Source organism: Scyliorhinus canicula, chromosome 2 (genome assembly GCF_902713615.1).
Source record: "Scyliorhinus canicula chromosome 2, sScyCan1.1, whole genome shotgun sequence".
NCBI lineage: Eukaryota > Metazoa > Chordata > Chondrichthyes > Carcharhiniformes > Scyliorhinidae > Scyliorhinus > Scyliorhinus canicula.
The window spans coordinates 82456987-82479576 of NC_052147.1; the positions used below are offsets into that span (position 1 = coordinate 82456987).

At 51.0% G+C, this 22590-nt stretch overlaps 1 protein-coding gene across 1 annotated transcript in view; it reads right to left on the reverse strand.

The window, feature by feature from the left end:
• The window catches only part of coch (coagulation factor C homolog, cochlin (Limulus polyphemus)), a 147760-nt gene that overhangs the window by 67702 nt on the left and 57468 nt on the right, over positions 1-22590 (reverse strand). Inside the window, 2 exon segments of the mRNA XM_038781460.1 lie at positions 1237-1340; positions 1507-1654. Of these exon segments, the coding sequence (XP_038637388.1) occupies positions 1237-1340; positions 1507-1654 (252 nt within the window).

A 22590-nucleotide genomic window follows, 5' to 3' on the forward strand; every position in this document is an offset into this window, starting at 1 on the left:
GGCATTCAGCCTCTGATCTCCGTGTAAGTGTTCTCCAAGACGGCCTTCAGGACACGCAACAACACGGAATCGCCGAGCAGAAACTTATAGCCAAGTTCCGCACACATGAGTGCGGCCTCAACCGGGACCTGGGATTCATGTCGCATTAGATTCATCCCCCACCATCTGGCCTGGGCTTGCAAATTCCTACCAACTGTCCGGGCTTGAGACAATTCACACCTCTTAAACCTGGGGTTACCCCTATCTCTGGATCTGTAAAGATTTAATTACCTGCAAATGCTCGCATTCTAAGCATTGTCTGACATCTTTGAATTTGTCCATATATATGTTTCTGTAACATACCTCTTCATTCACCTGAGGAAGGAGCAGTGCTCCGAAAGCTAGTGTTTGAAACACACATGTTGGACTCTAACCTGGTGTTGTAAGACTGTGCTCACCCCAGTCCAACGCCGGCATCTCCACATCATTTATCCGCAGTGGCAATGGGTAATAGGGGGAAGTATTTCCTCGCACATGGCAGCCTTTCAGTTAATTACAATGACTAATTTAAACCAACAGTATGCTAAAAATATAACTCACCATCACCAATGCCTGTCTTACTGACCATTTTACAGAATGGATTTTGCATTAAAACCAAGCCCTTTATTTTATCTACAGTAATTTACTGTTTCTAGATTTTGAAATTTGTTGCCAGCAAGTCTGCGTGCAACTGTCTGGAAAGAAAATGCAGATTTAATGACATTGGTGGAAACTTTTCACTTGCATTTGATAACTAGGAAATTAATTATTTGTGCTTTGAAACAAACACAGGTAGCTATTTACTAACACAAAGGAAAAGTAAATGTGTCAGACAAATGAAGGCTTCCTAAAAGAAATCAGTTTCTAGGCCTGATACCCCAAAACAGTGGTCATGAGGTGCAGTATAGTGTTATACAAATGCACAATATCAAGAAGAATCCAGGACAGGGTTTATTCTGAAATCATGCACAGCTGCAATAACCAAAGGAAATGATGGAAATAATAATTGCTTATTGTAACCATCTTGTTCAGGGAACGTGTACAACCTACAGTAAGGGAGAAGCAATATTATTTAGTTCCAGGGCAATATGCGGTTCCAGGTTAACACATTAATCGAGTGTTGAGAAGCAGAGCGAAAGAAACAGAAAAAAACACATATTTCCCAAAATGCAAAATGTGTCCTTGAGAATAATATTGTTGTGAGATCATGTCACTCACCAACATTAGTGCTGCCTCCTCTGTAAGTCACATTTTTGATGGCATTGATCACATCCTTTGAATTAGTGAATTCTTTCAAGATGAACTCAGTTTTAGGATTCTCACTGTACAAATAATAGATAAGATGCAACAGGAAACATCATAATTCTTACTCTTATACCAATTCAGACACTTGCATTTTCACTGATTAGATGCAAATATCGGTAAAGTCTGATTTACAGAAAGATTTACAACGGAATTTTGGCACAATTTTCCCCCCACTTTGTTTACCTGACTTGAACAATACCAACAAGTGGTCCTTGTAGTCCGACACCAAGCAAACTCGTAACTCTAACGACAAAATTCTTCTGCAAGTTGAATCTGCGTTTACCAAGATTCCAACTCCCATCAAGCAAGAAAGCGATGTCAGCTTTGCACTCTGTGGATAAAATAATTACTTTTCAATCTGTTTGATAAATCAACAGTTATGTTTTAATTGTTTTTAAATATGGGGAGAAAGCTAGCAGGATGCTGTCAAATCAGCCGAGGAAGCAGGAGGCGGCGAGAGAAATAGGGAAAATAAAGGATATGAGGGGGAAGGTAGTGATGGACCCGGAGACGGTTAACGATGTGTTCAGTGAATTCTATAGTCGACTATACGAGTCGGAACCCCCGGTCGGGGAGAAGGGTATGAATCAATTCCTGGAGAGGCTAGAGATCCCAAAGGTAGATGAGGAGCTGGTGGAATTCCTGGAGGGCCCAATTGGGCTCGGGGAGGTGATAGACGGATTGGGGGTGATGAAATTGGGTAAGGCCCCGGGACCTGATGAATTCCCAGTGGAATTTTATAAAATGTTTTCTGGGCTGCTGGGGCCATTTCAGGTCAAGGCTTTTAACGAGTCCAACGAGCTGGGAGTGCTTTCCCCAACGCTATCACAGGCATCAATCTCTCTCATCCTGAAGCAAGACAAGGACCTGGAGAGCTGTGGATCGTACAGGCCGATTTCCCTTTTGAATGTAGATGCCAAATTGCTGGCAAAGATCTTGGCCACCCGAATAGAGGATTATGTCCCGGAGGTAATCGGGGAGGTTCAGACGGGATTTGTGAAGGGCAGGCACCTGACGTCCAATAAATGAAATGAATATTAGAAGGCTTCTTAATGTTACAATAATACTATTGGAGCGGAGCGATGTTGAGGTGGCATTAGCCATGGACACGGAGAAGGCTTTCAACCGGGTGGAGTGGAAGTACCTATGGGATATTTTAGGCAGGTTTGGGTTCGGGCAGGGATTTGTGGAGTGGGTCCAGCTATTGTACCTGGCTCCAGTGGCAAATGTAAGAACCAGCAGGGTAGCAAGGGGCAGCAGGGTAGCATGGTGGTTAGCATAAATGCTTCACAGCTCCAGGGTCCCAGGTTCGATTCCCGGCTGGGTCACTGTCTGTGTGGAGTCTGCACGTCCTCCCCCTGTGTGCGTGGGTTTCCTCCGGGTGCTCCGGTTTCCTCCCACAGTCCAAAGATGTGCGGGTTAGGAGGATTGGCCATGCTAAATTGCCCGTAGTGTCCTAATAAAAGTAAGGTTAAGGGGGGGGTTGTTGGGTTACGGGTATAGGGTGGATACGTGGGTTTGAGTAGGGTGATCATGGCTCGGCACAACATTGAGGGCCGAAGGGCCTGTTCTGTGCTGTACTGTTCTATGTTCTATGTTCAAGCGACTCCGGTCAGAATACTTTAGTCTCTGTAGGGGGACAAGGCAGGGATGCCTGCTCTCCCCATTATTGTTTGCCCTGGCCATTGCCCTTAGCAATGGCCCTCAGATCATCGAATGCCTAGCGGTGGATAGTGGGGGGGGGGGGGGGGGGGGGGGGGGGGGGGGTTTTAGCCAAAATCATGGGAATATTAGGGGAATTTAGGCAATTTTCAGGCTACAAGTTAAAATGGGAAAGAGCGAGATGTTCGTGACACAACACGGGGGTAGAAAAGGAGACTGAAGGAGTTACCTTTTAAAGTGGTTGAGAGGAGTTTTAGATATGAGGATTCAAGTGGCTAAGGATTGGGGGCAGCTTCATAAGTTAAATCTAGGCAAAGCAGTCGATCAAATGAAAAGGGACTTCCACCGATGGTACATGTTCCCGCTGACACTAGCGGGGAGGGTCCAGACAGTGAAGATGATTGTTCTTCCGAGACTGCTCTTTTTCAATGTCTTCCGATTTGTTCCCAAAGGCTTTTTTCAGGAAAATCAACGCAACGATATTGGGTTTTGTATGGGCGGGTAAAACTCAGAGTAAAGAAGGTAATCCTGCAACGGGGTCGCAGAGACTTGACCCTCCAGAGATTTATTAACTATTACTGGGCGGCCAACATATCGATGGTCAGGAAGTGGGTAGTGGGGGAGGGTCAGTCTGGGAGAGAGTGGAAGCGGCATCCTGCAAGGGTATGAGTTGGCTTTACTGACAGCACTCCTGCCATTCTCGCTGGCTCGGTACTCTACAAGCCCTGTGGTGGTGTCAGCCCTAAGGGTGTGGGGGCAATGGAGGCAGCATATGAGATTGGAAGGGATGCCAGTGTGGTCACTGATTTGTGATAACCGCCGGTTTGCCCCAGGGGGGCTGGATGGGGGCTTTAAGAGATGGCAACGGGGACGTCTGGTGGCGGCTATGAAGGAGTACGTCGCATATTTGGTGACTCCCGCTCTGGTCGGATTTTTGGACCTTTCCCCCGGAAAGTTTCTGGTTTTAAACGGTTTCTGTTTTTTTTCATTTTCCTGAAAAAAGCCTTTGGGACAAAAATCAGAAGACATTGAAAAAAAAGCAGTCTCGGAAGTACAATCATCTTCACTGTCTGGACCCTCCCCGCCAGCGTCAGCGGGAACATGTCCCATCTGCGGAATTCCCTTTTCATTCAATCAACTGCTTTGCCCAGATTTAACTTATGAAGCTGCCTCAAATCCTTAGCCACTTGAATCCCTAGATATCTAAATCTCCTCTCAGTCACTTTACAAGGTAACTCCTTCAGTCTCCTTTCCTGCCCCCGTGCCTGGATCAAGAACATCTCGCTCTTTCCCATATTTAACTTGTAACCTGAAAATCGCCTAAATTCCCCTAGTATCCCCATGATTTCGGCCAACCCCTCCCACCACCGGGTCTGTGACATAGAGCAGCAAGTTGTCCTCATAGAGAGAGACGCTGTGCTCCACGACCCTCCCCCTCTCTATCCAGGCTGAGGCAATTGGGCATCGTTTCCACGCATCGGTGTATGGAGCAAAGAACCAGAAGTGCACGAAAAGACAGAAATAAAATGTTAGCCAAGAGCTGTGTTGAAGCTGCAATAGGAGACATCATGGCGGAGGGCCGGACCCCTGGGCTGGCAGCGCAGCGACCAACAGAGCATTTGATGCAGGTCATCCGGGATGGTTTTGCCAAGCAGAAGCGGGAATGTTTGGACTCGATTAAAGAATTGATCGATCAGGACGCCCAGGATCGGGCGAGATGGGATGGAGACGTGCCTGTTTGAGTTTCGGTGGGTGGTGCTTTTGTTTTACGTGTTTTCTTGCTGTTGGGTGTTTGTCTGGGGATTGTTAGATGAGGGAATTTGTTTGTATGAGCGGGGGGAGGGGAGCAAGGAAACGGCAGCACGGTAGCATGGTGGTTAGCATAAATGCTTCACAGCTCCAGGGTCCCAGGTTCGGTTCCCGGCTGGGTCACTGTCTGTGCGGAGTCTGCACGTCCTCCCCGTGTGTGCGTGGGTTTCCTCCGGGTGCTCCGGTTTCCTCCCACAGTCCAAAGATGTGCGGGTTAGGTGGATTGGCCATGCTAAATTGCCCGTAGTGTCCTAAAAAAGTAAGGTTGGGGGGGGGGTGGTTGTTGGGTTACGGGTATAGGGCGGATACATGGGTTTGAGTAGGGTGATCATTGCTCGGCACAACATCGAGGGCTGAAGGGCCTGTTCTGTGCTGTACTGGTCTATAATAGGTGGGAGACTTCTTGGCGCCGGGGGCCAAGCTAGCTGGGTGAGCTAGCTCAGGGAAGCACAGTGGGGGGTGTGCATATGTTTAGTTTACTAGATGGGTTGGGTTTTAGAGTAGTGTTGCTGGGGGGAGAGTGGGGGGGGATTGGTTCTGCTGACGAGGGAGGGACTTCAGTGGAGGGACAGTGAGGAGGTCGCTTTGGGGCGGGCTGGAGGAGGTGTGGCGCAGGGGCTGGAGGTTGGCCCAAGAAAGGGGATGGCTGATCGGCGGGAGGGGGGTGTACTTTGCCCCCCAACTAGGTTGATCACCTGGAATGTTTGGGGGCTAAATGGGTCGGTAAACAGGGCATGTGTGTTTGCGCACCTGAGGGGACTGAAGGTGGACGTGGTAATGCTGCAGGAGACGCACCTTAGAGTAGTGGACCAGGTCAGGTTGAGGAAAGGCTGGATTAGTCAGGTTTTTCACTCGGGGCTGGATACAAAGACGAGAGGGGTTGGGATCTTGGTTAACAAACGGGTGACATTTGAGGTAGGAAGTCTCAGATGTGGGGGGTCGATATATCATGGTTAGCGGCAAGCTGCAGGGGATGAAGGTAGTGCTGGTTAATGTATATGCGGCAGATTGGGATGACGGGGATTTTATAAAGAGGGTGCTAGGGCAGATTCTGGACCTGGACTCGCATAAACTGATCATTGGAGGGGATTTTAATACGGTTATTGATCCTGGCCTAGATCGGTCATGCTCGAGAATGGGCAGGGTGCCAGCAATGGCAAAGGAGCTGAAACGGTTCATGGAGCAGATGGGGGGGGGGGGGGGGGGGGGGGGGGGAGAGATTTAGGCAGCCGAGGGCGAAGGAGTTTTCTTTTTACTCCCACGTACATAAGGTGTGTTCCCGGATCGACTTCTTTGTCTTGGGTAGGACCCCACTGGCTGGGGTGGTGGACACGGGGTACTCGCCGATTATGATCTCGGACCATGCTCCGCACTGGGTGGACCTGCAGGTTAGTATGGATAGCAAGCAGCGCCCGCAATGGAGGTTGGATGTAGGGCTATTGGCGGACAAAGCAGTGTGCGAGAGGCTGAGGAAGTGAGTCAGGCGGCATCCACAGAACGCAGAATTTACAGTGCAGAAGGAGGCCATATGGCCCATCGAGTCTGCACTGACCCTTGGAAAGAGCAGCCTACCTAAGCCCATACCTCCTCCCTATCCCCATACTTCCACCCTATCCCCGTGACCCCACCTTACTTTTTTTTTGTTGGACACGAGAGGCAATTTATCATGACCAATCCACCTACCCCTGCACATCAGGTAAGCTCTTCCTTTCTTTTTCTTTTTCTTGTTTTTTTTTAAATCTAGAGGTGATGTCAGGGAAGGCAGTACAATGCTCCTCCTGCAGAATGTTTGAGGTGAGGGACGCCGTCAGTGTCCCTGCTGATTTCATCTGTGGGAAGTGCACCCAACTCCAGCTCCTCAAAAACCATGTTAGGGAGACTTCCGGTGGCAGTTATGCAGCAATAAGCCACACATGTGGGAGCTCCCGTTTTAAAGAGATTTTTCGGCTCTTTTGAGAGCCCAAAACGGAAATTTTTCGACGTCTCCCGGTGGGGGAAGGTGTGCTGAACGACTTTCCCTGCAGTCCATGACTCGAACTCGGAGTGGAAAGGTGGAAAAAACAGCAGCAGCTCCTCAGAAAAAACGGGGGAAGGGATCCAAGATGGCCACCGACAAAGCTCCAGGGGAGTGGAGACTCTGGGCCCAGAAACAACAAACTGATCTCCTGCGCTGCTTTAAAGAATTCAAGGATGAAGTACTGAGCTCTCTGCAGGAAACAAACAGAAGGCTGTCAGAGATTCAGTCCACCCAGGGTGCTGCCATCAAGAAGTTGCAGACGCAGGCCATTGAACGAGAGGAGGAGGCCGTGGTCCTCGTGAGTAAGGTGGAGGGGCACGAAGCACTCCACAAGAAGTGGCAGGAACGCTTCGAGGAGCTGGATCACCGCATGAGGCGGAAAAACCTGCGGATCTTGGGCCTGGCGGAGGGGCTGGAGGGATCGGACCTGACAGCCTATGTGGCTGTAATGCTGGGTTCGCTAGTGGGGGCCGGGTCTCTCCATCTGCCCCTGGAGCTGGAGGGAGCACACAGAGTACTGGCCAGGAGGCCTAAGGAGAATGAACCCCCGCGTGCGGTGCTGGTGAGGTTCCACCAGTTCAGTGATCGGGACTGCGTGCTGCGCTGGGCCAAGAAGGTGAAGAGCAGCAATTGGGAGAATGGGCTAGTGCGGATCTACCAGGACTGGAGTGCGGAGGTGGCTAAGCGGCGGTCCGGATTTAATCGGACGAAAGAGGTGCTTTATAGAAAAAAGATAAAGTTCGGAATGTTGCCGCCCGCGCGCCTGTGGGTAACTTATTCGGACCGGGACCATTATTTCGATTCCCCGGAGGAGGCGTGGGCCTTCGTGCGGACGGAGAAACTGGACTTGAACTAGGGGTTGGGGGTTGCGAGGTCGGCTGTAAGATATTAGTGCTGGATTCGGCTGTTGCTGTGTTCTCTTATTCTTCTGTTTTTTTCTTCTTGTTTTAGTACTTTTGCAATTTTGATATGGTTATTTACGGGGGGGTTGTTCTGCTATGTTTTTATTTTTGTGCTTGGGGCATTGTTTGGGCTGTGTATCTTGCGGGGAGGGTCGGGGGGGTATGTTGTATTCTATGTCGGAGTGGGGGTATGGAGGGGGGCTGATATTTGGGAGCTGCGTCAGAAGGGTGTGGTGGGGCAGGGCGAAAGCGCGGGCTTTCCTCTGGTTTCCCGCGCTGCGGGGCTGGGGGGGCGGAGATGGTGACGGGGGAGGTGGGGCCTTAACTGGTTCTTCCCCGCGCTGGAGCGGTGCCAGGAGGAGGGATAGATTGGGGGATGATCCCACTTCGGGAGGGGTCGGGCTATTGGCGGGAGTTTCCGGGGTCAGCAGAAGTTAGCTGACCCACGGAAGTACAATGGAGGACGGTTCGCGGCTGGGAGGGTTCCTAGCCTGGGGGGGAAGGGAGGGGGGGAAAGGGGAATACCGGGTTGCTGCTGGTAGGGTCAAGAAGGAGCTGGTGGGGGCTGGGGGGACAGAGGTGAGGGGTTGTCGCTATGAGGACTGGGTCGAGCAGGGGACGCTGGCCTGGGGCGGGCAGTCGACGGGCTATGGCTAGCCGACGGGGGAGGGGGGCGGGACGCCCTCTGATCCGGTGGTCACCTGGAATGTGAGAGGGTTGAATAGGCCGGTGAAGCGGTCAAGGGTACTGGCTCATCTGAAGGGGCTAAAGGCGGATGTGGCAATGCTTCAGGAGACCCACCTGAGGGTGGCGGACCAGGTCCGCCTGAGGAAGGGATGGGTGGGGCAGGTTTTCCACTCGGGGTTGGATGTGAGGAACCGGGGAGTGGCGATTCTGGTGGGGAAAAATGTGTTGTTTGAGGCATCGGAGGTGGTGGCGGATAAGGGGGGTATGTGATGGTTAGGGGCAGGCTACAAGGAGAGAAGGTGGTACTGGCTAGTGTGTATGCCCCAAATTGGGACGATGCGGGCTTTATGAGGCGTATGTTGGGACGGATCCCGGATCTGGAGGCGGGAGGTCTGATCATAGGGGGGGCCTTTAATACGGTGTTGGATCCTTCACTGGATCGGTCCAGCTCTAGGACGGGTAGGAGGCCGGCGGCGGCCAAGGTACTGAGAGGGTTTCTGGACCAGATGGGTGGGGTGGATCCATGGAGGTTTGTAAGGCCGAGGGCACGCGAGTACTCTTTCTTCTCCCACGTACATAGGGTCTACTCTCGGATAGATTTCTTCGTGGTGAGTAGGGGACTGATTCCGAGAGTGGAGGAGGCCGAGTATTCGGCCATTGCAATCTCTGACCACGCTCCGCATTGGATAGAGTTGGAAATGGGGGAGGTGCGAGACCAACGTCCGTTGTGGCGGTTGGATGTGGGGTTGTTGGCGGAGGAGGAGGTGTGTAGGAGGGTCCGGGCAAGTATTGAGGGGTACCTTGGGGTGAATGAAACGGGGGAGGTTCAGGTGGGGATGGTCTGGGAAGCCCTGAAGGCAGTAATTCGTGGGGAGCTGATATCCATCCGGGCACACAGGGAGAGGAGCGAGAGGAGTGAGAGGGATAGACTGGTGGGAAAGATGCTGGAGGTGGACAGGAGTATGCAGAGGCACCAGAGGAGGGACTGTTGGGGGAGAGGCGCAGCCTGCAGGCTAAATTTGATTTGCTGACCACTAGAAAGGCTGAGGCACAGTGGAGGAAGGCACAAGGGGCAGTGTACGAACATGGTGAAAAGGCGAGTAGGATGCTGGCTCATCAGCTCCGTAAGCGGGATGCGGCTAAGGAGATTGCTGGAGTGAGAGACAAGAGTGGGAATGTGGTGCGGAAGGGGGTAGAGGTGAATGAGGTCTTCAAGGACTTTTACGGGGAACTGTACCAGTCGGAGCCAACGGGGGAGAGGAGGGGAATGGAGAGGTTCCTTGACAGGCTTTCTTTCCCGAAGGTGCAGGAGGAGAAGGTGGAGGGGCTGGGTGTGCCGATTGAGCTGGAGGAGCTAGTTAAGGGGATCGGGCAGATGCAGTCAGGGAAGGCACCGGGGCCGGATGGGTTCCCGGTGGAATTTTATAAAAAGTTCGTGGACCTAGTGGGCCCCTTGCTGGTGCGGACACTCAACGAAGCGTGGGAAGGGGGGACTTTGCCCCCGACGATGTCACGGGCGCTGATCTCGTTAATTTTAAAGAAGGACAAGGACCCCCAGCAGTGTGGTTCATACAGGCCCATATCTCTCCTCAACGTGGATGCTAAGGTGCTGGCAAAAATCCTGGCCACCAGGATAGAGGACTGTGTGCCAGGGGTTGTGCATGAGGACCAGACAGGTTTTGTGAAGGGAAGGCAGCTGAACACGAATGTGCGGAGATTGCTGAATGTCATTATGATGCCGGCGATTGAGGGGGAGGCAGAGATAGTGGTGGCGCTGGATGCGGAGAAGGCCTTCGATAGAGTGGAGTGGGGGTACCTATGGGAGGTGTTGGGGAGGTTTGGATTTGGTGAAGGGTTCATTAGATGGGTCAGGCTGCTATATGAGGCCCCGATGGCGTGCGTGGCCACGAATAGGAGGTCGGAGTACGTCCGGCTTTACCGAGGGACCAGGCAGGGTTGCCCCTTGTCCCCCTTGTTGTTTGCACTGGCAATCGAGCCGCTGGCGATGGCATTGAGAGATTCAGAGAGGTGGAGAGGCTTGGTGCGAGGTGGAGAGGAACATAGGGTGTCGTTGTATGCCGACGACCTGTTACTGTATGTGGCGGACCCGGTGGGAGGGATGCCGGGAGTGATGGAGTTACTAGCCGAGTTTGGGACCTTCTCAGGTTATAAATTAAACTTAGGCAAGAGCGAGGTGTTTGTGGTGCACCCTGGAGACCAGGAGGAAGGAATTGGTAGGCTCCCGCTTAGGCGGGCAGGGGAGAGCTTTAGGTACCTGGGGGTGCAAGTGGCCAGGGACTGGGGGACTCTCCACAAGCATAACTTTACCAGACTGGTAGATCAGATGGAGGAGGAGTTCAGGAGGTGGGACATGCTGCCATTGTCGTTGGCGGGGAGGGTGCAGTCCGTCAAAATGACAGTGCTTCCGAGGTTCTTGTTCCTTTTTCAGTGCCTGCCCATATTTATCCCCAGGGCCTTCTTTAGGAGAGTGACCGGCAGTATTCTGAGCTTTGTGTGGGCACATGGGACTCCGAGAGTGAGGAGGGTATTCCTGGAGCGAGGAAGGGATAGAGGCGGGCTGGCGCTGCCCAACCTTCTGGGGTACTATTGGGCAGCCAATGTGTCAATGGTGCGTCAATGGGTGATGGAGGGGGGAGGGGCGGCGTGGAAAAGAATGGAGATGGCGTCATGTAGAGGTACAAGCCTGGGTGCCATGGTAACGGCACCGTTGCCGCTCTCCCCCAAGAGGGTTACCACGAGCCCGGTGGTGGCGGCGACCCTAAGAATCTGGGGACAGTGGAGACGGCATCGGGGGGAAACAGGGGGCTCGATGGAGGCTCCACTGGGTGGCAACCATCGGTTCATCCCGGGGAACACGGATGGGGGATTCAGGGGATGGCAAAGGGCGGGCATCAGCAAATTGACGGACCTGTTTATTGGCGGGAGGTTTGCGGGCCTGGGGGAACTGGAAGATAAATTTGGCCTTCCCCAGGGGAACATGTTCAGATACCTGCAGGTAAAGGCGTTTGCTAGGCGACAGGTAGAGGGATTCCCTTTGCTGCCCTCGCAGGGGACGATGGACAGAGTGCTTTCGGGGGTGTGGGTAGGAGAGGGGAAGGTGTCTGACATCTATAAGGTAATGCAGGAGGTGGAGGAGTCGTCAGTGGAGGAGCTGAAGGCTAAATGGGAGGAGGAACTCGGGGAGCAGATAGAGGATGGGACTTGGATGGAGGCCTTGGAGAGAGTCAACTCCTCCTCCTCATGTGCGAGGCTTAGTCTCATCCAATTTAAGGTGCTGCACCGGGCCCATATGTCCGGGACTAGGATGAGTAGGTTCTTCGGGGGTGAGGACAGGTGCACCAGATGTTCGGGGAGTCCTGCGAACCACGCCCATATGTTCTGGGCATGCCCAGCACTGGAAGAATTCTGGAAGGGGGTGGCGGGGACGGTGTCGAGGGTGGTTGGATCCAGGGTCAAACCAGGGTGGGGACTCGCGATTTTTGGGGTTGGGGTGGAGCCGGGAGTGCAGGAGGCGAAGGAGGCCGGTGTCCTGGCCTTTGCGTCCCTAGTAGCCCGTCGAAGGATTCTGTTACAATGGAAGGATGCAAGGGCCCCCAAGCGTGGAGACCTGGATCAGTGACATGGCGGGGATTTATAAAATTGGAAAAGGTCAAATTTGCCCTGAGAGGATCAATACAAGGGTTCTATAAACGATGGCAGCCTTTTCTGGACTTCCTGGCTCAGAGATAGGTCACTGGGTCAATAGCAGCAGCAACCCCGGGGGGGGGGGGGGGGGGGGGGGGGGTGCAGTATTGTAGTGTTTATTCTGTAACTTTATAGTGTGTTAATTTGCGTTGTTGTTAAAATGCTGGGTTGTTCATGGGGATGGGGCGAATGTATACTTGTTAATATTATTGTTATTTTCGGTATTTTACTAAGGTGCGTTATTGTTGTATAAAATCAAAATTTCGCAATAAAAATTATTTAAAAAAAAAAAAAAACCATGTTAGGGACCTGGAGCTTGAGCTGGATGAACTTCGGATCATTCGGGAGGCAGAGGGGGTCATAGATAGGAGTTTCAGGGAAGTAGTTACACCAAAGACTGGAGATAGATGGGTAACTGTAAGAGGGACTGGGAAGAAGCAGTCAGTGCAGGGACCCCCTGCGGTCGTTCCCCTGAATAACAAGTATACCGTTTTGGATACTTGTGGGGGGGACGACTTACCAGGGGTAAGCCATGGGGTATGGGCCTCTGGCACGGAGTCTGTCCCTGTTGCTCAGAAGGGAAGGGGGGAAAGGAGTAGAACATTAGTAATTGGGGACTCAATAGTCAGGGGCACAGATAGGAGATTTTGTGGGAGCGAGAGAGACTCACGTTTGGTATGTTGCCTCCCAGGTGCAAGGGTACGTGATGTCTCGGATCATGTTTTCCGGGTCCTTAAGGGGGAGGGGGAGCAGCCCCAAGTCGTAGTCCACATTGGCACTAACGACATAGGTAGGAAGGGGGACAAGGATGTCAGGCAGGCCTTTAGGGAGCTAGGATGGAAGCTCAGAGCGAGAACAAACAGAGTTGTTATCTCTGGGTTGTTGCCCGTGCCACGTGATAGTGAGATGAGGAATAGGGAGAGAGAGCAATTAAACACGTGGCTACAGGGATGGTGCAGGCGGGAGGGATTCAGATTTCTGGATAACTGGGGCTCTTTCTGGGGAAGGTGGGACCTCTATAGACAGGATGGTCTACATCTGAACCTGAGGGGCACCAATATCCTGGGGGGGAGATTTGTTAGTGCTCTTTGGGGGGGTTTAAACTAATTCAGCAGGGGCATGGGAACCTGGATTGTAGTTTTGGGGTACGGGAGATTGAGAGTATAGAGGTCAGGAGCACAGATTTGACTTCGCAGGAGGTTGCCAGTGTTCAGGTAGGTGGTTTGAAGTGTGTCTACTTCAATGCCAGGAGTATACGAAATAAGGTAGGGGAACTGGCAGCATGGGTTGGTACCTGGGACTTCGATGTTGTGGCCATTTCAGAGACATGGATAGAGCAGGGACAGGAATGGTTGTTGCAGGTTCCGGGGTTTAGGTGTTTTAGTAAGCTCAGAGAAGGGGGCAAAAGAGGGGGAGGTGTGGCGCTGCTAGTCAAGGACAGTATTGCGGTGGCGGAAAGGATGCTAGATGGGGACTCTTCTTCTGAGGTAGTATGGGCTGAGGTTAGAAACAGGAAAGGAGAGGTCACCCTGTTGGGAGTTTTCTATAGGCCACCTAATAGTTCTAGGGATGTAGAGGAAAGGATGGCGAAGATTATTCTGGAAAAGAGTGAAAGTAAGAGGGTAGTTGTTATGGGAGACTTTAACTTTCCAAATATTGACTGGAAAAGATATAGTTCGAGTACATTAGATGGGTCGTTCTTTGTACAATGTGTGCAGGAGGGTTTCCTGACACAATATGTTGACAGGCCAACAAGAGGCGAGGCCACATTGGATTTGGTTTTGGGTAATGAACCAGGCCAGGTGTTAGATCTGGAGGTAGGTGAGCACTTTGGAAACAGTGACCACAATTCGGTGACCTTTACGTTAGTGATGGAAAGGGATAAGTATACCCCGCAGGGCAAGAGTTATAGCTGGGGGAAGGGCAATTATGATGCCATTAGACATGACTTAGGATGTGTAGGTTGGAGAAGTAGGCTGCAAGGGTTGGGCACACTGGATATGTGGAGCTTGTTCAAGGAACAGCTATTGCATGTTCTTGATAAGTACGTACCAGCCAGGCAGGGAGGAAGGAGTCGAGCGAGGGAACCGTGGTTTACCAAAGAAGTGGAATCTCTTGTTAAGAGGAAGAAGGAGGCCTATGTGAAGATGAGGCGTGAAGTTTCAGTTGGGGCGCTTGATAGTTACAAGGAAGCGAGGAAGGATCTAAAGAGAGAGCTGAGACGAGCAAGGAGGGGACATGAGAAGTCTTTGGCAGGTAGGATCAAGGAAAACTCAAAAGCTTTCTATAGGTATGTCAGGAATAAAAGAATGACTAGGGTAAGAGTAGGGCCAGTCAAGGACAGTGGTGGGAAGTTGTGTGTGGAGGCTGAGGAGATAAGCGAGATACTAAATGAATACTTTTCGTCAGTATTCACTCAAGAAAAAGATAATATTGTGGAGGAGAATGCTGAGACCCAGGCTATTAGAATAGATGGCATTGAGGTGCGTAGGGAAGAAGTGTTGGCAATTCTGGACAAGGTGAAAATAGATAAGTCCCCGGGGCCGGATGGGATTTATCCTTGGATTCTCTGGGAAGCCAGGGAAGAGATTGCTGAGCCTTTGGCTTTGATTTTTAGGTCATCATTGGCTACAGGAATAGTGCCAGAGGACTGGAGGATAGCAAATGTGGTCCCTTTGTTCAAGAAGGGGAGTAGAGATAACCCCGGTAACTATAGGCCGGTGAGCCTAACGTCTGTGGTGGGTAAAGTCTTGGAGAGGATTATAAAAGATACGATTTATAATCATCTAGATAGGAATAATATGATTAGGGATAGTCAGCATGGTTTTGTGAAGGGTAGGTCATGCCTCACAAACCTTATCGAGTTCTTTGAGAAGGTGACTGAACAGGTAGACGGGGGTAGAGCAGTTGATGTTGTGTATATGGATTTCAGTAAAGCGTTTGATAAGGTTCCCCACGTTCGGCTATTGCAGAAAATACGGAGGCTGGGGATTGAGGGTGATTTAGAGATGTGGATCAGAAATTGGCTAGTTGAAAGAAGACAGAGAGTGGTAGTTGATGGGAAATGTTCAGAATGGAGTTCAGTTACGAGTGGCGTACCACAAGGATCTGTTCTGGGGCCGTTGCTGTTTGTCAATTTTATAAATGACCTAGAGGAGGGCGCAGAAGGATGGGTGAGTACATTTGCAGACGACACTAAAGTCGGTGGAGTTGTAGACAGTGCGGAAGGATGTTGCAGGTTACAGAGGGACATAGATAAGCTGCAGAGCTGGGCTGAGAGGTGGCAAATGGAGTTTAATGTGGAGAAGTGTGAGGTGATTCACTTTGGAAAGAATAACAGGAATGCGGAATATTTGGCTAATGGTAAAATTCTTGGTAGTGTGGATGAGCAGAGGGATCTCGGTGTCCATGTACATAGATCCCTGAAAGTTGCCACCCAGGTTGATAGGGTTGTGAAGAAGGCCTATGGTGTGTTGGCCTTTATTGGTAGAGGGATTGAGTTCCGGAGCCATGAGGTCATGTTGCAGTTGTACAAAACTCTAGTACGGCCGCATTTGGAGTATTGCGTACAGTTCTGGTCGCCTCATTATAGGAAGGACGTGGAAGCTTTGGAACGGGTGCAGAGGAGATTTACCAGGATGTTGACTGGTATGGAGGGAAAATCTTATGAGGAAAGGCTGATGGACTTGAGGTTGTTTTCGTTAGAGAGAAGAAGGTTAAGAGGTGACTTAATAGAGGCATACAAAATGATCAGAGGGGTGGACAGCGAGAGCCTTCTCCCGCGGATGGAGGTGGCTAGCACGAGGGGACATAGCCTTAAATTGAGGGGTAATAGATATAGGACAGAGGTCAGAGGTGGGTTTTTTATGCAAAGAGTGGTGAGGCCGTGGAATGCCCTACCTGCAATAGTAGTGAACTCACCAACATTGAGGGCATTAAAAAATTTATTGGATAAGCATATGGATGATAAGGGCATAGTGTAGGTTAGATGGCCTTTAGTTTTTTTCCATGTCGGTGCAACATCGAGGGCCGAAGGGCCTGTACTGCGCTGTATCGTTCTATGTTCTATGTTCTATGTTCTTTGGACTGTGGGAGGAAACCGGAGCACCCGGAGGAAACCCACGCAGACACGGGAGAACATGCAGACTCCGTACAGACAGCAACCTAGTCGGGAATCGAACCTGGGACCCTGCCGCTGTGAAGCCATTATGCTAACCACTTGTGCTACCGTGCTGCCCAGTGACCTCCCACATCCGAGACTATTCTTCCTACCTCAAATGTCACCTGCTTATTAACCAGGATCGCAACCCCTCTAGTCTTTTTATTCAGTGCATGCTGAATTACCTGCAGGTAAATGATACGGGGAGGTCTCAGCAGCGGTTGTCTGGAAAGCGCTGAAGGCAGTGGTGAGAGGAGAGCTGATCTCGATCCGGGCTCACAGGGACAGGACAGATAGGGCAGAGATGGACCGACTGGTAAAAGAGATTCTACGAGTCAACAGGAGGTATGCGGAGACTCCGGAGGCAGGGCTGTTAAGGGAATGCCGGAGGCTACAGGCGGAATTTGGCTTGTTAACCACCGGAAGGGCAGTGGAGCAGCTCAGAAAGGTGAGGGGGGTGATCTAGGAGCACGGTGAGAAGGTCAGCAGGATGCCTGAACAGCAGCTCATAAAGAGGGAGGTAGCTAGAGAAATAGGGAAAGTTATTGACGATGGATGAGAACTTAGTTGGAAACTCGGCGGGGGTGAGCAAGGCCTTTGGGGACTTTTATAGTGAGTTGTATAGGTTAGAACCCCCTGCTGGGCTGGAGGGGATGAGGCACTTCCTGAAGGGACTGACTTCCCCGAAGGTGGAACGGGAGCTGGTGGAAGGGCTGGGGGCCCCAATCGGGCTGGAGGAGATAGTGGAGGGCCTGAAGGCCATGCAGTCGGGTAAAGCCCCGGGACCGGATGGGAACCCAGTTGAGTTCTATAAAAGGTTCTCTGGGATATTGGGACCGGTGCTCATGAAGGTGTTTAACGAGGCTGGGGAAAAAGGGGTTCTGCCCCAGACGATGTCACAGGTAATGGTCTCGCTTAACGTGAAATGGGACAAGAACCCAGAGCTATGTGGGTCTTACAGGCAGATTTCCTTGTTGAACGTAGACGCCAAACTGTTGGCCAAAATGTTGTCCTCCAGGATTGAGGACTGTGTACCGGACGTTATTGTGGAGAATCAGACGGGGTTCGTTAAGGGCAGGCAGCTGGTGGCCAATGTAAGAAGGCTGCTAAACGTGATCATGATGCCCCCTGGAAGGTAGGGAGGTTGAGTTAGTGTCGCGATGGACGCGGAGAAAGCTTTTTACCGGGTTGAGTGGGATTATTTATGGGAGGTGCTGGAGAGGTTCGGATTTGGGAGGGGCTTTATTGACTGGGTCAGGTTGCTGTACTAGGCTCCTGTGGCAAGTGTTTGGACGAACAGGGTGACTTCGGACTATTTCAGACTGCACCGGGGGACAAGACAGGACTGATCACTGATGTTTGCGCTGGCTATAGAGCCGCTGGCAATTGCTGGTCCGGGAAGGGGGGGGGGTGTTGCAGCACAGGGTCCTGTTGTATGCGGATGACCTGCATTTGTATGTCTCAGACCCAATGGAGGGGATGGAAGAAATTATGGGAATTTTAGGGGAATTCAGCCTGTTTTCAGTGTATAAGCTCAATATGGGGAAGAGCGAGATGTTTGTGGTCCAGGCGAGCGGTCAGGAGAGGCGACTGGGGAACTGCCGTTCAGATTGGTAGGGGAAAGCTTCAGGTACCTAGGTATCCAAGTGGCGCGGGATTGGGACCGGCTACATAAATTGAACTTGGCCAGGTTGGTGGATCAGATGAGGGAGGATTTCCGGAGATGGGATGCGCTCCCATTGTCTCTGGCGGGCAGAGTTCAAACGGTAAAAATGACGGTCCTCCCGAGATTCCTATTCGTTTTTCAATGCCTCCCCATCTTCATCTCACAGTCCATTTTTAAGCGGATCAATAAAGATTATTGTGGGCATTGTGTTGGGGGGCAGGTCCCCGCGAGTGAAGAGGGCAATGCTCGAGCGGAGTCGGGGGGATGGTGGGCTGGCGCTGCCGAATTTCAGCAATTACTACTGGGCGGCTAATATTGGCATGATGGGGTTTGGTACGTTTCGGCGTGGCCAGTTCGGCGTAGCCGATTCGACGGAGGAATTTTTCGGCGGAGGGACGTTTCGGCGTCAAATTAGTTATAGTCGCAAAATGTTTGTGCAGCCCATTTCTTGTATCTTTTCCTTCCAGCCGCCTCAGATATCATGTTTGTGCACCAAACCGGGTCTCTTAAAGAAAGGCACCAACATTAAACCAGTTCGCCAGTGATCTACACTGCTGTCTGACTGTACACAGCCGGTGTTACTGAAGATATCGTGTTTGTGCACAAGCCGGGTCTCTTAAAGAAAGCCGGTGTTACTGAAAGTATTGAAGCAGCTGCCCAGTGATCTACACTGCTGTCTGACTTAACACATTGTGTAAAGTCACAATATCTTCAGTAACACCGGCTGTGTAAAGTCAGACCCGGTTTGGTGCACAAACACGATATCTGAGGCGGCTGGAAGGAAAAGATACAAGAAATGGGCTGCACAAACATTTTGCGACTATAACTAATTTGACGTCCCTCCGCCGAAAAACTCCTCCGCCGAATCGGCCACGCCGAAACGTCCCATTCCAATCGGCTACGCCGAACTGGCCCCGCCGAATCGGCCACGCCGAACTGGCCACGCCGAAACGTCCCATCCCCGCCATGATGAGGAGGTGGCTGGCCCGGGGGGGGGGGGGGGGGGAGACAGCATGGGTGCGCATGGAGGCGGCTTCTTGTAAGGGCACAAGTCTGGGGGCGTTGGTAACAGCGCCTCTGCTGTTCCCGCAGGCGCGGTACTCCCCAGTCCAGTGGTGGTGGCGGCCCGGAGAGTCTGGGGGTAATGGAGGAGACATGTGGGAGCAGAGGGGGAATCGGTCTGGTCCCCAATCTGCGATAATCACCAGTTTGCCCCGGGGAGGATGGATGGGGGGTTCCGAATTTGGCGGAGAGCAGGGATTGAGAGGATGGGGGACTTGTTTATAGAAGGAAGTTTCCCGAGTATGGAGGAGAAGCTCCTCCAGAGCTGGAGGAGAAGTTTGCATTGGCGAGGAGAAATGAATTTTGATATCTGCCGGTACGGGACTTTTTGCAGAGGCAGGTGCCAACCTTCCGACTCCTGCCACTAAGGGGGATTCAGGATAGGGTGGTTTCTAGAGGATGGATAGGAGAGCGAGTGTCTCGAACATATATAAAGAGCTTATGGGATCGGAGGAGACGCAGACCGAGGAGCTGAAGCAAAAGTGGGAGGAGCCGGGGGGAAGAGATAGAGGGCCTTTGGGCAAATGCGTTGAGTAGGGTCAACGCGACCGCAACATATGCCAGGTGTGGTGATATGCATCACTTTAGATGCACAAGGGGTTAATGTAGATACACTAGAACTAAGTGAACACTAGAGGGAGCACCAGAGACATCATGACACACAGACATTCAACCAATAGTTCAGTAAGATAGGACACAACCAATGGGAAATCTAGAAACACCCAGAGGTTACACTACCACAAGGGGGCAACCCATAGAAAAGGACAGGGCACACATGCTCTTTCTCTTTCCATAGGCGACACTTAGAAAGACAGGGGCAGATCAGGAAGCATCACACCCACCGCATGGATTAGAGCAGACTGGTTAGTTAGATTGGGTTACTATAGCAAGGTTAGCAGGAGAGTCAAACTCAAGTAGGAGAATTGTTAACTGTTCAATAAATGTGTTAAACCTATCTCCAAGTCTGCACCTTCCTTTGTCAGAGCATAAATCAAGGAAGTAGCTTATGCTACATGAAGAAGCATAACACAACATGGTTCCAGGAGTGCCTGTTAAATCTCTATAGTTCAACTCAACAAATCCGTGACTACTAGCAACAGCACCCAGGCAAGATGTTTCAGATTCCAGTTCCACAGCAGCTCAGGTACCAGGGCAATCTCAGTGCAAACTGGTGTGCGTTCAGGCAGAGATTCGAGATCTACCTGGTAGCGTCCAACCTAGATGGCATGGCGGATGCAGAGAAAATAAAGCTTCTGCTCGCCATTGCGGGTGCAAGAGCAGCAGAAATCTTCAAGACCTTCAAGTACTCCAAAGGGCAAGACAAGAGAGACTTCCAGACAGTCCTGAAAAAGTTTCAAACATACTGCAAGGAAAACAAAAGAGAGAACAGTAAAAGAGGCGCCAATACTCACCACAAGGCGAAGGTAGGCCTGCAAATGCAGAAAACGGCTGTTTTGGGAGCCATCTTGGGAAAGGAGCCATACAAGCGTACCGGCAAAACAGTGGTTTGCGCATGCGCGAGAAGCCGCGCATGCGCAATAGCGCAAAGTGCGCACAGAAAAAGAAGTTACAGTTGCGCAAACAGGGCACAGTAAAAGAACAGCGATCTGAGCAATCCATTCCTATGCTCTACGTCACTAGCGTCATGACATCGAGGCCCCGGACCACGCCCACTTAAAGGGGAAATGTCTCAAAATAGTGGGAAAAGATTTTAAAGCCGGAAAATACAATTCTTTCACCTGGAACGACAGCATAATGCCTGAACTTCAACCAGTAGCTGAAAGTAACCTCCGCAGAACCCTGCAACAAGCAGTTAGCAACGCCCCAAGAGATGATTCAGTCCTTGAAGACTACAACTCAGACATTGATTTCTTCTTTGGACGTCGCGAGCACAATGACAGCTCCAACACAGAAAGTGATGATATGGTCCTTGAAGACTACGAGTCAGAAGATGATTTCATCATTGGACGTGGCGACCTGAGTACCAACTCCAAATCCGCAACGAGATGTGTTGTACAGTGAAGACTCCGACACGGACATGGACGAGTTCTTCGGATTTGAGGATCCTCAGCCCAGCACAGACGATAACCCGACCCATGAGTACAGGATTCTCCTATGGCCTGAAGCCAAGAGGCAGAGAGTGGTACAAGCCCACAGAGAGCGGCCTGATGCCACACCAGTGGTCCACGCACCATGAAGAGTCCCCGACTCAGCACAGAAAGTGGTGACAGACTCCACAGCGAGGCCACTGCACGTCTTCACACAGAGAACGAAGCCAGACTCCATAGAGAGAGCAATACAAGCCTCCACAGCGAGCTTGTTGACAGACTCCACGATGGAAGCAATGCAAGACTCCAGAGCGCAGTCCTTGCATGAACAAGACCATGAAGGTCTAGCAACCTCCTCTGTGCAACCAACAGCAGACGATGCAAGTCTGCCACACTCAAGTGCACAGCAAGACGACTATGACAGTCTACCACGCTCACGTGAACAGAACGACTATGACAGTCTACCCAGATTATTTGAACCACCAGAAGACTCTGACAGTCTACCCAGCTCATCTAACCGACAAGAAGACACTGAAGATCTACCCACTGTATGTACGACAAGTGACAAAGGCTTCACAATTCCCATACAAGATGTGCAACATGATAGCTAGTATGTACAGAAGCAGTCGACAATCCAAGTGAGGTTACTAGTGACTCCAGTGACACTACGTTAATTCAAACCTCATCCACTTGAGCCTCTCCAAAAGAAAATGCATTCCTGAACGTTTTGATTCCGGACAGGGAGCATCAAGACTCCTCAGGAGATTCAAGTGACACCTCAGATGATTCAAGTGAACCTGAAATGACTCTGGACGGGGAGTGTCAAGAAACCAAAGCTGAATCAGGTGAACCAGAAAGTACTCCAAACGGGAAGCATCGACAAGCTAAAGATACTTCCAGTGAACCGGACATGACTCCAGACGGGAGAGCCGAGGAATCAGAGACGGCACGCTCAATGAAAAAGCAGATGCCACAAAGGACACTGACACAAGTAACCTTGTGAATGACTCGAATTCTCCACTCGGTGTGGTCATTGAGTGCAACAAGCACAACATCAAAACCGACAAAATCAACAACACTGACAACAACAAGAAGCATACCAAAGGCACCAACGTCAACAAGCACAACAAAAACGAAAGCACTGGAACAACTGGTACTACTTGGTACAAGTCTGCAAATGCAGGACAATGTAACAGCACAGCTCCCAACACTGGCAGGAGTAAATCCATACCATGGCATAACAGCAAATCTCACCGATTCAAGTTTGCTCCACAACAAAGCAAACCAGCTTTCAACACAGATGGCATACAGCATCACTACCACAAGCATACAAAAAAAAAGTCCAAATCTGACAACCAAGTAATTTGACAACTTCTTGGTTCCTTAAGCACAGGGACACTGATGGCAAGGACATGCCACCATCAACATCACCACTCAATGACAAAACGAGAAAACCACGAAAGCATATTAATTCATGAACTTTGGACTCATACATATTATTTGGTATTGTATAATCATCACTGTCATCATGATTTGTCCATGTCATCACT